This window comes from Aptenodytes forsteri, unplaced genomic scaffold (assembly GCF_000699145.1).
Source record: "Aptenodytes forsteri isolate BGI_AS27 unplaced genomic scaffold, ASM69914v1 Scaffold108, whole genome shotgun sequence".
In the NCBI taxonomy this organism is placed as follows: domain Eukaryota; kingdom Metazoa; phylum Chordata; class Aves; order Sphenisciformes; family Spheniscidae; genus Aptenodytes; species Aptenodytes forsteri.
Genome location: NW_008794448.1, coordinates 3988493 through 4006814, shown reverse-complemented (window position 1 = coordinate 4006814; position 18322 = coordinate 3988493). Strand labels below are relative to the sequence as shown.

Sequence of the window (18322 nt, the reverse complement as noted above, 5' to 3'; positions counted from 1 at the left end):
AGTTAAATCAACAAATTGAAACACGAGAACCAGACAGGTTGCATGATCAAGATGACCATGAAATGTTTTCAGAAATATCAACACACAAATCATGCAGCAGTATCAAATCAGTGAAAATAATGACATCTTACTGTAGGTTTACTTAAACTTTCTAAGATATATTCACTGCTTTCAATATTTTTATATCATTTTGATAAGAACAATTTTGTGCTCTATAACAAAATAGCTAATACACAATTAATATGGACAATGAATATTGACAATGATCATTCCTTAAAAATACCCCCAAACTTCAAAAATATTTTCAAAGAAGCTTAAAAATAGAACTACCAAAATATGAAGAATTTATAGAATTTATATTAACTAAATGAATATAAACTCTGCACCTATACAGCTTACCTGCCCTTATGCTTTTGCCAGAATTTATCAGATGCAGTTAAATCATAGGACTTCTTATTTTTTTTCTTAGGTCTAGCACCTGCTGGAGAACTTTCCATTCCTGTTGATTCTTCCAAGTTAACTCTATTCAAATGGAAATCCTAAAAAAAGAGGAATCTTATGTAAATATTTGACAGTTTTTAATTCTTTAATCAGTCTTTTATACTCAACCAATTATCTTCTAGAATATTTTCTAAAAAAATATTAACACAGCTATTTATCAGAATTTCATAGGAGGGCAGGAATCGGTTTACTAACAAACTAGATAACAACAGCAGCAATGTAAGAACTCCAAAATTACTCACACTTACTGAAAAAACACCAACCAAAGCAACAAATGTTAAGCAAAGACATCTGATTGTCTCGCAAGCAATCTTCTGACACTGAACTCTGAACACTGTTTTCTGTACGGAAAATAAATCATTTAGCAATAACTGAGCTATAACAACTGACCAAAACTTTAAAGTAACAGAATTTTCTGTGTTGCAGACAAAAAATGTTTTTAAGGCTGAATTTCACTTACACAACTACAGCAAATGTATCAAAGCCGCAAAGAAGCTCATGACATCAGCAACAGGAATATCCAGGAATATACCTTCATAGCTCTTTTCCTATTTTTTTTAAACACTAGTGAAATAGTGAGCGCATGATAAAGCAACAGTTTGCAACAAAGCTGCTATTTCTCCATATAGCTTTTCTTCTTCCACAGATGCATGAACCTAGAAACTACATCTTTTTGCTAGATGACACAGTTATGCTCACATAATATGTCAGCACACTGCTCCCTGTATGTCTTCTGGTTCCTGCCCCCATTATTTTTGACAAGGAGAGCTCTATATTTTCTGCAGCATACATATTCCCTCTTGTTTTCAACAAAGATTAACAAGTACTCCACTTGCTGACTTTATTCTAACCCTTTTCAAGAACATTTAAAATTTCAAAGGTGTTCTTTGCTTGGCAAATAGTGATAGAGTCAAATCTTCAACTATACAGAATCTGCCATGAATCTTTCAGAATACGTATTTTTTCCAGAAATAAAACTCCACTTTATTATGTTCATTACAGGATACAGAACTACATCACTGTAAGTGAAACTGTCAAGATTTTAAAATGTTTCTAGTTATCCCTTGGCAGAGTTCACACTGAAAATGAAATGCTATAAATGATCCATGCCAGAATAGAAACAAAACTAAGTAGCTACTCAAAGGAAGCACATGCAGTCAGTGAGCACAAGCCTCATCTTACAAGACGTGTTTAATGTTTCAGCAAAAAAAAGGTATTTTTCAAGTACATATGTTTGATAAAAACTTTAAGGGAAAAAAAAAAATCATTTGATTGCAAATTCAGCTGTAATTTTTAATGGAGATCTATGTTTTGGCTCAATTTAACTCACCAGTGACCTGAGTTTCCAAGTTAGTTTTGGCATTTACAAGGCGTTTTACCAAAATGATTCTTACTGATTAGTGTTCCTCCTTTCACCTCCCCATTTTGTCTTTATAAGGCTTTCTATCCATGCCTCCCATTTTTCTGTATCCGATCCTGAAAGGTTTTTTATTCAGAAATGGGAATCTCTTCATACAAGCCTGTTTATGTGTAGAAACACCACCATTATAATCTAAACGGATGCAGCACACAACTTTGTGGCTGGGTTAGCATTTAGTTCAACACCCCACAGAACTCCTGAACTGTTGTAACTGAGAGCTTAAATGAAAATTCATTTGAAAGTACAGTTTACGTAATCATCACCTTGGTAACACTTTCACAGTTAAAATTTATGGCCTTTTAAAAGGCTACTGTGGTTATTTCATGAAATATTATGCTCAGTATGTAAAGAACCTGGCAGGCTTGCCTTTAAGGTGAGTAACATGACTGGTTTTGAAATTAAACTTTTGCCCTTGACATGGAATCACAGGCCACTTGGTTACAATTTCACTAGACAAATTCATAATCCTATCAACTCAGTCAAAAATTAGATGCAACATGCAACATTTAACAAGTTGTTCCAGAGAAACTACTGAAATCTGATGCAGTACAGATAAATATCCAATGATCCTCAAATCATTCTTCTAGTGTTATTCTAATATCCCTCCTTACTTGCAGCACTAGTTGTCCTCAGCTTCCACTACATCTTTGATCCCTCTGCATCTTGATGCACCAAAGTCCTACCCCAACACATGCCTGAGGCCACCTGATACTACCTTCTCTACCTAGCAGCTGAGTAGGAGGCAAGTACATGGAGCTTTGCATGGTTTTACTATCTAGTAAATGAGCATTTGCTGATTAAATGGTTGGCAGGTAACAAACCGAAATAAGTGTAAGCCTTGTGCAATAGCATTTACACCTGTAAAAATTCTAATTTGGGTTTCCATCCCCTACTTTCACTGATTTTCAAAAGAAACCTGTAGAAATTCAGTACTTCTATTTGCAAGTCTCTAGCCAGTTCAACAGTTATTGGAGAAAATAGTGCAAACTGTGTTATTTTCATATATGCCTTTCCTAAAGAAACCAGGCCAAAAATTGTTTATTTGTAAAAAGCAGCCTTAAGTTTAAGAGGAAGGGACTTTTCATAAGGAATGAATTACATAAAATAGAATTTAAAAGTGTCCTAAAACATCCCATTAGTGCTAAAATATTTTCATTGTAGCAATGCAAGTTTCTGGAGAACACTGTATGTATGACTATACAGTTCACAACCAACTTTGTATAGAAACACACATGTGCACGTGCATATTTTACATATCCCTCTAACAGTCTCAATAATAAAAACAAAATACTTCTCAAAGCCAGATATTGAAATGATTTGCATGACTAACTCTACAGTATAAAAAAGCCTCCAGATAGTATTATTCTTACTCATATTATCTTTCATTATTTAGGCCGTAACTATATACAAAATGCATAAATCTTCGGTAAATAGTATTTGCTTTCATTCAAGTACATTTCTACTACTGGTTTTATAAAATAAACTTGAGGAAATGAAAGTGGTTTAAGGCTATCTGAATTTGCAAAAAATTATTAAAAAATCTATTTTAGATTCCTCACAGTAGGGTCATATACCACTTGGTATCTCTATATTGAACACCTACACCACCTTGTGGAGAAAAACAGAAATAGGTATTTTTAAAAATTCAAACATACTTAGAATTGGTTTAAAAACTCATTAAAAGCATTTATTTTTCAAAACTGAATGGCACTTAATTGAGTTGGGCATTTACATAACATAAAAGATCATGAACTACTGAAGAAAAAGCTAGGATTGCTGAATTACCTATCTTTTGATGATATCAGGATTTCAACTTTTTAACCATTTTAGAAGTTATTGCTAAATAAACCTTCTAGAGAAAATATTCCAAGTTGTTGTTTACTAAACAACTTCCAAATAAAACAAACAAAACAGATTTTTGGATTAAGAGAGAATCTGGTATTAAGTTTAATAACAAACCGAGTGAAAAAATAGTTTTGGTAACAAAATCAGATTTATTCTTACCAGAACATCATGCACTAAAGCTTGGTATGTCCAAGTATGATGTAGAGGAGTTGCTAAATCTATGTTTCTGTCAACAAGGACTAATAGGGGCCTTTGGAAGCTGAAAAGATGACACTGTATTAGTACTTCTTTAAACATGTTTACAACACCCCAGTAACATCCTGAGTGATATCAGCCACCTTCTCCATCATATTTCAAGTTAAAAGCCAAACTGCCTACTGCAGAGTTCCTCCAGCCTTCCCCAAAGCATCTGGGGCTGATCACTGCCAGAAATTCCATGAATCCCTGTCTTAGTAATGATAAAAAGATTATTTTATTTTGTACTAAGTGAAATTACCAATGCATAAATATTGAGCAGAAGTCAAAACACTAAACAGTAACTAGCCTTTTAGGTACTAACTAATACCTCTTTGTGTGGATACACATTTGAGTTCCAAACAACTGTTTGAGTGGGTAATATTCAACCTTAATCCCCATCATTAACCTCAAATATAAAATATCTCTCTCAAGGGTTTTTCATTTCATTTTTCTCTTTGCTTGCATATGAATTCCATACAGAAAAAACGATGAACTCCTGAGATGCATTGTGGTAATTCCGTCAATACTCAATTTTGTGGAAAAAGAATGCAGACATGCCTAAATGTCTTGGGTTATGGCTACATGAAAAATTTGTAGTGAAGACAGGAAGGCTGTGAATTGACAGAACATTATTGCAACCATTTCCCTTCAGCACATTAACCCTACAGTAAATGTGATGGCTAAATTACAGTGTATTTGAACAGAGTAAAAGCATGTTAATTCCATGCTCTGGATTTCCTTGCAGCACATATTTTCACGTAGATATATAATCTCAAGAGCCTTAGTCACCTGATTCTGAAAAACCAAACTAAAGATCTGAAGCCATTTAACCGGTTAAAGGTTCCCATGTTTCCCTTTCCTTGCATTTTGATTTTCTGAGGGTAATGATGCTATACTATCAGGAAAACAAGCCACCCCTCTGAAAGAACAGTGGTTACAATTCAGTTCCCATGAAAATGAAGGAACTGGTATTTCACAGCTATTCTCTCCCCTAATACCTTTCAGTCTCATTCCATTTTGCCACCCCTGATGTTTTTTGCATCTTTTATCCAAGTTCTGCTCTTAATTTGAGATAAAAATATGATGACTATTTTATATCCAGTTAAGAGATCACAACCGTTACCTTCAGCTACAGTCTTCCCAACACATCTCCTACCTTTTCATGTACAGTGTAAACTCCTGTAATACGCTTTCCTAAGGCAGCCTGTGGAGTATTCAACTATCTGGGGGCAACGGTATACATGGGAGGCAAGCATCCACAATGTCTTTTCTCACCCCTCTTCCCCCTCAAAGGATTCAAATGGTCATGACTTAACAGTCCTTAACGATCTAATTATCCAAGCGGTAGTCCTTAAGCAGTTCTCCTCTGGTAGATATAGGGATCAGATGAGAAACACTTGCTTTTGACATAACTACAACTGATAACAGTGCTTACAAGTGAGAAAACGGGTATTTCTTTCTTTTTAATGGACTAAAGGTTGCTAACAGATATGTTCAGACATCCAACTGAGTATCGTGGTCCTGTAAATTGAGTGTATTTGCAGGAGCTTGGTTCTCGCTGCGTTTAGAGGTTGAACAAAATTACCTGTTTCATTAAATGATTTTTGCCTCACTGTCCTAGGACTGCACACTTATTAGCTATAAAAGTTTTCAAACCAGTTATGCTAAGAGATTGGAAAACTCCCTTAAGAGTATACAAATTCTTTTAATATAGAATTTGAACCAAATTCTTGTAAATACAGTTTTCACTACAGTGGTGACTATCCTAATGACATATTTCAGATAACTGAAATATGAAAAATAAAAATACATAGTTATTTACTAACACCATACCTGAACTGGCCAGCTCCAAGTGTGTCACCTGTAAAAAGGCTGTTTCTGGCATCCCTTAGATTCTCTCTGAGCTTCTTATCTAATTTCTGAAAGGGGAAAAAAACAAAACAGTGTTTAACAAACTAATGGTTTCCTAACCTCTTTATATCATCAACATTTAAAGATTTATTGCGCTGGTTTTGTAGTTTATAAATGTCTTAGCTGCAGGGAGTCTAGGTCCACTGCACACGGGAAAGTAAGAAATCTCTTCTTTCTATTTTCTCCCTCCAGCATTTATATCTATATCCAGGACTACATAGAAGATGTTTCCTTTATGCCCACTAATCTCCTCCCAGGCAATTAGCACCCTCTCGCTAAACATGCAAATAGAAAATACCAGTAGGAGGCACCAAGAAGGAACCACAGCAGAAGCAGCAAATTGGGCTGTCAGACACTGCCACACTAAGTGTTTCATAAAAATGAGATTACCCTCTATGAATGCATGCACACTGAATGCTTAGATTTAATCAGTATTAAGGCTTCACTAACAAAGAATGATGTGAGGAAGACGGAAGAAATGAAGCACCGTGACTCCTAATAAAGACAGTGCTGTAGAGATTTTTAATTGTGATTTAGTTTGGTAATTTCATCCCTACTTGATGATCAAGTTCAATGTCAGTTTAGTTTGATATAGTAAAAACGTCTTGTACTTATGGGGTTTCCCAATCATATAGATAAAAATTTCTTACTAAGACACACAGAAAAACCCAGGCCAGACAGCCACTTTTTAAACTGTGTAGATATAGCTTAATGGTTGTAATTATAATATCTGCCAGAAAATCGATAAACTCTAGATTAGGAATGATTATGCATGTTCAAGTTTCTCATCAGCTGATTCCATAATATTACAATTTCCACAGATGAGTTCCATGGAACTGAAATCAGAAAGGAAAACTGGTCTGTCTCCTTTCCAGTCTTATTTCCTTCATAAGGAAAAGTATACAATGACTCTAAATCTCTGCCTAGTATTGAGAAAAGTAAACAAGCTGTTAGGAAAGTTTTAAAACAATGATACTTGTTTAGAAAATAGTTTCTTACCACTGCCACCATTTCAGCTGCAGTTCCTCTTGAGCATCTGATTATAGGAATAGCTCCTAATAAAAGATATATTGACTTCTACTTGCATTATAATTTTCAGATTATAAGTTAGTGTACTTTTCATAAAACAAGTTTTCAGTAACATTCTGAGATGAAATTTTTCAAGTGGACAATACAAACTTATATTAAATTTGTCTCTTGCAGTCTTTATCTGTGAAACAAAATACTATATAGAAATATTAAATAAAGTTTTACAAAAGTAAGTGAATACCTCATACAGGAATTTATGAGAAGTATAGTGTACACTAGAAAGATAGCTAATGTACTGTGGAGGTGACAAACTATCTCATATAGAAATATTAAAACTTAGTTTCAAAATGTTAGAAGTCCCTTGAAAATGGTAATAATAAGTACTATAACACCACCACCACAATGTATCAGTTACAACTCACTGCAGGGTAATGTTACTTTCAAAAGCACATTTTCCATTGGCTTTCAGGTTTCATAATCTTTAGCTACTGTTTCTCACTTTTCTATATAAATACGAAAATTCCAATACCATAACAGTTTAAGTGACTGAGTAAAAGAAATTTAATTTGTATCATGCTAACACTTGACAGAACTCAGTAGGTCGAAGGGAATCTCTCTTGAACAGACTGCCCCATAGCGATCCCCAGCTCCCCTTATACGAATGCTATCTCAGACTGCCTGATTTCAGTGAGAACTTTGATTAAATGCCATCACTATGAAAAATGTATGAGCTAAGCATCAAGAAAACTCACAAATAAAATAAGTAAATTTAAAATAGCTTCCTATTCCTGGAGTTACTTCAGTTAGATCTTTGCAGGGTTTGTGTGAGGGGGTTTTTTTTCTTCTTTTTCTGTGTGGGTTTTTTTTTTTTTTGAGCTACAAATCCAAACTCAAAGCACTATTGATCTTCATTGAAAACTAGGATTTTGTAAAAACAGTAAATCCAAACCTTTGCATTTCAGTATTCTTCTCCCATTGATACTGAAGACTAAGACTCAACTCCCACGTAGGACAGCCTTTATTATCTTTTGCAGTGAAGTATAGCAATAATTTGAGCAAGATCATTAACCCACCCTGTGAACTATTAAGATTTCTGTCACAGATCTAATTCTGCCTTTAATTTGCTACACAAAATCGCTAAACTTCTAGGTATCTCATTGAACATGGATCTTTTTTAAAAGGAAAACATATGGAAAATATGCTAGAATTTGACAACTTACCAAGTGTAACAAAAAAACAGAAGAGACTATCAACAATAGTGTCCATTATAGTTTCCATTTCTGTGTCCGTTATGTCTGGTCGGTTAATGGCTAAAACAGTGTGGAAAAGAGTTAAGAATAGGGTTAAAGTTTATGCCACTTTAATACTGAGAGCGCCATCCTCTTCTTACCTAATGGCTGTTAACAGCCAACAGCTTTTGTTGCAGAAGAGATTAAATTGTGAAATGCCCCTCTTAGCATATCCATTAATTTTTTTGCTTTTTTTTTTTTTTTGCTTTTTTTTGAGCAAAAAATTGGGAGAACTTAATTATTGCTCACTGTATAAGGTCAAACACTAACAATCTTTTCCAACTATCTCTGACAATGCATACTGTAACTTCTGGATTGCGTTAGTATTGCATTACTAAAAAACTCCCAGAAAACCACGTTACGGAACAGAAATGGCCATCCACTTGGAAAGCATTTTTCAGATATAAAATCCTCAAGAATCACTTGTGCAATTTAAAGAGAATTACAGTATGCAGTTATCTATATTTAAAGATTCTAAATCCCACTGCTTGTAATGGAGATTCCTTTTCTTTTTTCTTTTTTTAATAGATTTACTGTCAGTCTCTAGGTTAGGGATAATTCCCAAGTTCTAAAACATTTCACACTACAGATAGAAAGATTTTACTCACATATTTAGGTCAGAACAAGAGACATATAGCAACATTTCTATTAAATAATTAACACTGACAAGAATATAATAGCGAACAGTAACATCAAACCTAATCTTAGCACAGGTCTCAAGTCAAGCACTACCTCAGGAATCATGCCATAAAACCCATCCTCCTTTGTTTTATTTTACCTTTAAAGATTTCTCACATAATTACCTGTCTTATACTCTTTCTTCAAAAACGAACTTCAAAAAACTCTGAACATTAATAAGCCTTCTATCCCAAATTTATGCACAGCCAGCCATAATAATAATTTTTTAACTTTAAAGGTGTTTTTTTCCCCCAGCTTTTGTCCTCTAAGAACTTTAGAGAGATGGATTATATTAGCAATTTCTATCAGCAGCTATACTTAGTAAGTCAAACTTTTTACTAGGCTGCTAGGATAACAGCAGCAATAGAAGCGCCCCCCTCAGCTTTTTTTTTTATTATGCCCAGCTTACAGGGGGGAAATAATCCTATTTTTACCCCCTTGCCTTTCTCAATTTTAGAATTTAATTCCCTCGCTATTACTATGTTTAAGGTACTCACTTATGATCTTCCAGTAATGCATACTGTAACTAACGGTCTCCCAGTTTACAGGGGGGAAATAATCCTATTTTTACCCCCTTGCCTTTCTCAATTCTAGAATTTAATTCCCTCGCTATTACTATGTTTAAGGTACTCACTTATGATCTTCCAGTAATCTGCATACTGTCAGTGCAGTGTAACATGCGCATTTTATGAGCACATTCCTTTTATTTGTACCATAGCAATCGACACAAATATTCGATATTACTGCTTCTTAGGTGAACCTTTGAGAAACTCCATTAATAATCTTTCAGTAAAATGTTCTATCATGTTTTCTATATATTCCTCTCTCTCCACTGTAACAAGCTTATTGGGGATGCATCTATTACAGAAAAGTAAGCTTAGATCTCCTACATTTTCTTGTTGTTTTACAACATTGATCCAAATTTGGTAAAGAAGCATTCAAACAGCATCGAACAGGATGCCAGGAACATCAACTTCATATCAATATTACCCATTTGCTCTTCCTTCTACACAGTTGTAGAAAAACAAAACGAAAGGGAGGGAACCTGAGGGATTATCTAGTCAGTCCTCTTGCCCAAAGATGAGTTAAACCTGTGTTATTTCTGTGTCTAAACCAATTCCCAAAGCCTCCTAGTCATGAAAATACCATAATGTTTATTGGTAATCTATTCTAGTATTTCACTGCCTTTGATGTTAGAAAGTGCTCCTAATATCTGACCAGAAACTTTCTTGTTGCAATTTAAGCGCATCACTTCTTGTCCATTACTACGCGGACAGAGAGAATGTGTTATCTCCTTTCTGTCTGTGAAAGCCTTTTACATAACTGAAAAACTTTATCATGCTTATTTGTCCTGACATTACCTCTCTGTAAATGCAGTCATACAGCCACGAAACCAGGAAACTGAAAATTAACCTTTTTTGTTGTATTTGTTCTTAGTTCACCCATTCAGCTACATGCGTGGCCACACATGGCAGTGCTGCTGCAAGAAGAGCAGCCGTCTTTCATCACCATCAGAATTACATTGACTTATGTAGATTATGAAACTATACACAAACTGACAGTTTCCTGCTAGGGTTACTCTCCAAAGGCAAAAAAGACCACTTCTTCGCCCCTGCACTCCTACCGCCTGTCTGTGTCAGATCTAGAACTCACACAGCGAGATGGATCGGCTCAGTGCTTTAATGGAAAACTAATCACTCTCTATGGGAGATTAGATTTCCGTTCGATCGGCTTTTGGAAACAGCCCACTTCTAGATTGGTTTAAACATAGTGTGAAACCGCGTGTTGTGTGGCAAATTTCAGCAGCCCAAGAGAGGAAAACAAACAACGTAGAAACTGATGGGTGCAAAACATTTACAGTCATTTAAATCCAAATTCCTTGTTAGCTAGGAATCTTATGAGAGCCTGTCAAGTATCTTTACATACACACAAACACATCACAAAACAATTACTACTAAAACTCTTAACAGCAGGTTTTACTAGGAAAAAAAAAAAGTACTTTTCAAACAAAAATGCCCTTCATTCTGACAATGGAATCAATCCCCAGTGTGAGACAGAACTCAGTATTATGGATCTGGTTTTAAAGAAAGGTAACGACTTTGGAAATTGGGCAAGAGAGGAGAAAAATTTCACTGCTAAATGTTAGGCATATGGAGACTTCTCATCTCTACCTGGTCACTAGTGAGTATTCTGTGCATCCAAATAAATCAGGAATTAACTGTGTGACACTGTGTGTAGACACTGTGGCTACACTAAAGTAATGAGGAGCTGCTGCTAAAAAAGGGCTATCTTGCCTCTGACTTACACACTTCTATTTTCTAATGGTATTTTCTATGGAACGAGTCAACTGAACAAACACTCTGCAACTCCAAGATTACTGGTTCTGACGTAAAAGGAGAAGATGAGGGAAGCTACAGCAGGGGCAGCAGGACAGCCCACCCTGTAATAGCTAGCCATTTGAGTAAGAGGGGCAGAGAGGTAGAGTGATAGTTCTCTGTTGATTTAGCATATTGAATGGGTCAGGGGAGCACAAAAATCAGATCAAAGGAGGAAGGAAAACCATGTGGACAATTATGACAACTAGTATACATGTTGACTTGAGCTGCCATAGCACTATAGCTGTAGAGGTAACTGACCTAAGGCAGCCACTTGGTTTTCCTGCTAGGTTCCAAAACAGGTCCAACAGAAGTCCCAAGAAAAGAAAAAAAAGAGTTCCATGAGGCTGACTTCACTTGCAACTCTGAGACTTTACAAAGAAGCTGACATGCTTGGCTCACATGCTTGCAGAAGCAATCAGCATTTCTTACTTTCTAAAATGCCCTTTCCCAGATTCTTCCCTGTGCTACTCCAGCCCCTGATTCTAATCGTCTCCCCTTACACACCCCCACGTGTTCATGTCTTGAATGAGAAAAGCAGGTACCGACTGGTCACTGTCTAGAAGCTACAAGAAACTCTTATCAGCTAAAGCCATCTTTCTTGCTTTGCATTCCTTACAGTAACTTTCCAACTGACCATTCACACAGAAACAAAATACTTAATTCCTTAAGAACTGCAGAAGTGGTGCCTAAACACAGCAGCAGCCACCCAGTGTCTACTATCTACGTGTGTAAACAACATGAATTTTTTCCTATATTATTCCATGTACAAAAAGCCCTACTATCCATATATGTCTATACTGCAGTTTTGCTTTACTAAATGTAATTTAAAAATACGTAATTATTTTTCAGTATTACAATAGCCATGTAGTAAAGATGCTGAAACTAATATCTAAGAACTGCTTCCTTCATGACTTTAAACTACACATCTAACAGATTATCCTGAATTCTGAGCAGACCAAAGCAAAATAAAATCATTGCTTGTATTAGCTACAACTTCAAAAGTAAATTTCAACCTTGGCCATTCCAGTATAATTTTTATACAAATTTTACTTACCACGATATGAAACAAGTTCTTTGTTTTGGTTACACAATACAAACATGTCATCTTCTAAAGTAATAAAATTAAGATATTGATCAAACACCTAGAAATCAAGGAATAACGGTCAGAACAGTCCAGAATGAAGCATAAAAAAAACTACCTGTGATTTATTGCTACTTCTTTTTGAACCTTTTACAGAACTACCTATTAAAAGAAAGAAATGCAAGATACAATCTATCAAATAAAAAGCCTGTGCAAGGATTGAGTGATAACACAAAACATTAGAGCACCTGAAAAGTGCTAAAACAAAACAGTCCAACTTCAAGTATTTCTGTGGACAGACAAATTTTTAGTAGCCACTCATCACTGAAAAAAAACATATGGAGGATATTATAATATTATAGGTTTATTTTTTATTAATATGAAGGTCTACAACATAAACAGTGCTGAGCTCTCAGGCAGGAGAGAGGAAAAAGGGCAGTATCTACACAATGAGAGATTATAGCTCACAAATTCTCATTCTTTGGTAATATACCTGTACATTCAGGAAAAAAAATTAACCTCTATAATGTAAACTGTTAATGGGACATCACAACAGAAAAATAGATTTAAGAAAGTTAGTTCACAGTGCTACACCAATTTACTCCTGCTGAAGACCTAAGGCTTAAACAATACTACTAGTTTTCATTTCATTTCACAACAGTTTCTTTCTCTCATGCCAGTAGTATGCCCTAACAGTAGTGAGAAAAAGTGAATGTATTTAAGTATATATGAAAATAATTAGTTAATAATGTACAGGTTTTGGTACAGGCATTCAACAAAAATAAGAGGGTACTTATCTGACACCTGCCTTTATATCATAAAGGTATAGGAGTGTACTGAATATCTGTGTATGTATGAAACATCCACCTCTGCAGTACACTGCCTATTTAAAATGACAACTGCACTCATACTGCACTTTTTGTGTATTTAGGAGCTAAAACCCCCACCCCGTTATATATGCACTGGATGTACTCATTGAGCTGATGAGATCGGGAATACTCTGAAACCACTGTATTTCCCCTCTTATCATTTAGCACAAAGGTCTTGCAGCACTTGGACTTTTTACTAAGCTGAAGTATAGTACTAAGCTGCATTACTGAGATGACCGTAGATTCCCTTTTTTCCCCCCAGTAAATCTATGCCTGACATTGAATCTAGCTAAACATTTATTTTGTTCGTATTTCAGTCAGAAAAGCTGTGTATGGCACTGAAGTGGCCACGTAAGAATGCAATAACACCTGCAATGGCAGTATCTTTAACATTAGAGACTGGGGGATTTTCTTACCTTAGCCACTTGAGTTACTGCATTAGCACCTATGGCAGCATTTGCAATATCTTCCAGTTTACTTCTCGAAATGGCAGAAATAAAGTTTAAATAATAAGATTCATAAAGCTGGTTTCGAAGGTCCTAAAAGGAAGAAAAACCACAACCTTTTTCCTGAATAAGTACTAATATATTTCTGACTAATTAAAAAACATTCTTAGTTTTACTATGTGACGTTCCAAATATCCACAGTCAAACGAAATTTTTGGAAGTGCTTAGCTGTCTGTTCATACAGCTCTGTACGCAGTGTTTTCACTACGTAACTAGATATAACTAACCTAACACAGAACTGCAAAAACCAGGAAATGAAATTTAAGCTACCAGATAGCAACTACTACTCCACACCTCCACTGACCAGAAGTACCCTTTGCTCTTCTTTCTTCCTTTGGTGAAGATGTCAACCTTCCACCAATTCATCCCAGAGAATGTGAAAAACTGAGGTTAGCCTAGTTCAACCCCCCTGCTCAAAGCAGAGTCAAATACAGCAGGTGGTTCAGGATTGTGTCCAGCCGAGTTTTGAACATCTCCAAGGATAGAGACTCCACAAACTCTCCAGGCAATCTGTTCCAGCATTCAGCCACCCTCATTAAAATATTTTTTTCTTATGTTTAAATGGAATTGCCTATATTTCGATTTCTGCCCACTGCCTCTTGTCTTTTCACTCCCCAAAACTCTCTCTCCGAAACACAGGAGACATATTTACCCTTCCACTTTCTGGGAAATTGAAGTTTTGCATGTAAAAACTTGGGATAATATTTTTATGACAAATATGTGCTAATATATAAAAAATGCAAGCAAAGGTGTTCAGACACGCACAAGAACTAGATATAGAACGGTCACACTCAGGTGAGTGCAGGATTACTTCACACACTCTACCTCTGTTGCGTCCACTCATTTGAAACATTAAGCATGCAAGTTACCTGGCACATTCTGTCAATATTTTCTTCTGTTGGCATTACAAAGTAAACAGCCGGAACATCTGGAATGGCATCGCGATCTGAATGCAAAAGCCTGAAAGGAAGAAAAAACACTTCTCTAATGTGTTCCTCCTCGGATTTGTGTAAAATTATAAAAGTTAAAGAAATTATTTATTTATACAGACACATTTAATTTCCTACAGCTTCTCCCTATATTTAGCTAGATTTTAGCAAGAACAAAACATGAAAAAATAGCAAAATCGTATTTGTATAATTTTTGGCTGAATATATTAATAGAGGTCTCCGAAGTTTATTCAAAGCTTGAGAAAAGGCTTCGCAAATCTTCAAAAATAGATTAATATGTTCAGAGGAAGGTAAAATACTGCATCCACAAAGTTCATATACTAATTATTAATTGTTGACATGATAACAAAAAACCTGCGTATCTCAGACTATTAAACTTGCCTTTCCTGCTCATTAAAACAAAGACAGGCAAGGTGCTTACACGTTTCTCTCACATTTCTGCTGATATGTCAACATGTTAAACTGTGTTTCCATTTCTAGCCTTCACTTAGTAAAACTTAATAAACTTTTGAAAAAAAAAAGTATCTTCAAAGATCCTCCATGACTATTACCACAGCTAAGGAATGACAATGAACTAAATAAATGTAATCTGGAGAAAGAGAAATGGAAATCTCTTAAAATAATACTTAAAGATTCCATATCTTTGACAAGGACAATTAAAATCTATGTACAAAAAGACAAGCAGAAAATATGCACAGTCCCATGAAACAGTTTGTGCCAAAATAATTTTAAGATATATGAATACAGAGGGAATTGTACAGACAGACTCCCCAAAACACCCATTGGATAATTCTTATTTCTGAGCAGGGGCCTCCTCTACTTAGTAAGAAATCCTACTGAATAGTGTTTGGAATGACCTTTCCACTCCCTAATTCTGAATAATACCACCTGATTTTAGAAACAAGTCAGGGTATAATCTTTATTTTAGTGGTTATTCATCAAATGATTTTCAATGTTTTGTTTGTGATTTTGGGGGAATATTAAATAAAGGGTCCCCCCAAAAACCACCCAAAAAACCCCGATTTTTTTTACTTACAGATGCAAAGTGATCCCCATATCTCTCAGCTCTTTCACTGACAGCAAAGGTGAGATTATATCTTGGCCAAATCTGTCATAAATGAGAACCTGAAATAGATACACATCTTTTTACAAAGTGGTGTAAAAAGTGGATACTGTAGAATACAGGATACAGTGGATATATGAATTCAGGTTTAAGGAACTACTGTCCTAGCCTGAAAAGTGCTAAACATTTACCAATTTATAATACATCATTAATTTGTCATGGGCTTCCATTTGTGCTTACTAATACAAAAAAAAAAGAAAAGAAAAGAAACTCAATGACAAAGGGAAATAAATTCATTATTTCCATATCCTGAAAAGCATCAGTCAAACAAGAATCTGCTGTCAGAAATTTGTTATTGTAAGTGCAGAATTTCTCTGACTGCATTTGGGAGGAAACAAAAGGAGAAGCAGAGCGGGGAAAAAAGGAACTAGCAAAAAAAAAAAAAGACAACAGGATGGATGAAGAGACAGTATATATGCTTTGTAGTAGCAAAAACTTCTCACAAATTACTTACTTTTTAAAGCTAATAAAGGTAGCTTGAGCTCAGTTGTCCTAAACTTAAGGCTATTAATAGTTCTTCCCTTTCTATGGGCTTCTTTCTGACTCTGTGAGTTCACCTGTAAGGTATCATGTAAGTTTCCGCCAACAGTTATCAATGAGACCTAAGTATATTTCAAAAATGTCCTCCTCAGTTGCTCATTAAAATATTGCCTAAAGAATCAGTCATTGGGTCTTCAAGCAGCCAATATCTCAAATATGTATTCTGCTCAGGAATTCTGATATTCAATTCTGTATATTCATAACACACATAACAACCATTTTGTACAAGTTAAGAACATAGAGAAGATACTCGAGTTAGTTAAAATTTGAAAATCTGAACTTTTTTGAACACTATAAAATTCTTCTATTCCTGTTCAAATAGTTCTTACCTTCCATACCGGTTCTCCTGTGCTGTTTTTAACAGGAGGAACATTGAAGTTCAGCATACGTTTCAAAGCCACTGGAAAACAAAGCAGAATAATGCTTTACTCTCTTTACACTTCAACAATAGAGACTAAATACATTACCAGGATTTTATTATACATTTCATTTGAGAAGAAAACCATCATAATATAAATATAAATGCAACAAGTCACATTTTCATTATTTTTATGCAGCTTTGACCAACAAGTGGCACACATCAGCTAGAACTTATGGGCTCTGGAAGACACTGCAAAAGGAAACGAAGCAAGTCCCAAAACATGAAGAAAGAATCTCTCTCCTTAGTTATACGGGCTATATTCTGTCACAGTTTGCCTTAAAAATAATGCCAGTATCTTCCTGAAGGTGCATTCTGTACAGTAGGAACTAGTTTGCTTTATTCCCCTGATCTGCTTTTCCTACCCCACAGGAACAACAGTATACACACAAGCAAAAAATACCCTTTCACCTGACTCAAACTGATACACACTTTGAAACATTTTGAGAACTCACCGGAAGAAATTGCTGCTTTAAGGGGTACAAAAATACCCCTAATTTGCAGCAGGAAAACTCTTTGAAACAGGAATGAGCTTTCATTTAACTTTACATTCAACACAGAAACCAAAGCAGATCCCTTCACCTACCTCTAACTTACAAATCTATTAAGCGAGGAGTCCTTCCTCATTTATCTGATTAAACAATACACTAAGTGCTGTTCTCCCATCTTTGACTAGAAGCAAAAGACTATTTGCATCAATATAAGTTAGTGGCTATTCTCTTCAAACTCAAACAAAATAATCACAAAGCTTTGCAAAGAGGAAAAATCAGGGCAATGTACACCAATTTGCTCATAAATGGAGAGCAGTAGAAATGGTTAACTTCTAACTCTTTGGCTGAATGAGGCTTGTGAGCGTACTCAGCGCAGTTCCCCTGGAGATCTCCTGAGGTCCTTTCCAGCCTGAGCTGTCCTGTGATGTATTTTCACTACTAATGTTGCAGCAGAAGCTCTTCTCATTGCTCTTGACATCTGCTGCAAATCTCAACTCCAGTTGAACTTTGGCTTTCCTAACACCATCCATCCATGCCCAGGCAATGTTTCTAAAGTCCTCCTTTGCAGTCTGTCCCTGCCTCCTCCTCCTGTGTACTGCCTTTCCAAATCACATTACCAGCAGTGAAACTTGACCATGGCAGGAAGCAAGCTAGCAGGGAGCTGGGTCTCCCTGGAATCCAGCCTTCCACTTGCTTAATACATTTTTTTTTTCCTCTTTTTTTTTTCAAAAACACCATGGAACAATCCTGAAAGCTGATTACAGGCTGCTCCTGGAGCCTTCGCTCCCTCACTGCCAGTGACACCTTCCATACATTTCAGCCATATGAGCAATTTTGTATAAAGCTGCGTGGTTATGTATTTTGGTACTACTGGATCTGAAGCAGCTTCTTTGTAGAGTTTACCTTTAAATTAAAACTTGGCATAAGCTCTCTACTAAGGAAGACAGCAATCAGACAAACATTCAGCAAGTCTCTGGGTTTCTTTTTTGTATTTATATTGCCATTTCATTTACGTTTAGGCTGAATACTCTCTAGGGCAAGGATCAGGTTTTTACT

The 18322-nt window shown here is 35.6% G+C and overlaps 1 protein-coding gene across 1 annotated transcript in view; it reads right to left on the bottom strand.

Annotated features, from left to right (window-relative positions):
- SCFD1 (sec1 family domain containing 1) overlaps positions 1–16754 on the bottom strand; it is a 51158-nt gene extending 34404 nt beyond the window's left edge. Inside the window, exons 1-10 of the mRNA XM_009290352.1 lie at positions 16687–16754; positions 15731–15819; positions 14614–14704; positions 13655–13777; positions 12343–12430; positions 8164–8253; positions 6914–6969; positions 5837–5922; positions 3926–4025; positions 400–539 (exon numbers count right to left, since the gene is read on the bottom strand). Coding sequence (XP_009288627.1) covers positions 400–539; positions 3926–4025; positions 5837–5922; positions 6914–6969; positions 8164–8253; positions 12343–12430; positions 13655–13777; positions 14614–14704; positions 15731–15819; positions 16687–16743 — 920 coding nt within the window. The 5' untranslated portion in view covers positions 16744–16754. The remainder of the gene's footprint in view (positions 1–399; positions 540–3925; positions 4026–5836; positions 5923–6913; positions 6970–8163; positions 8254–12342; positions 12431–13654; positions 13778–14613; positions 14705–15730; positions 15820–16686) is intronic.
- Positions 16755–18322: the final 1568 nt, after the last annotated feature.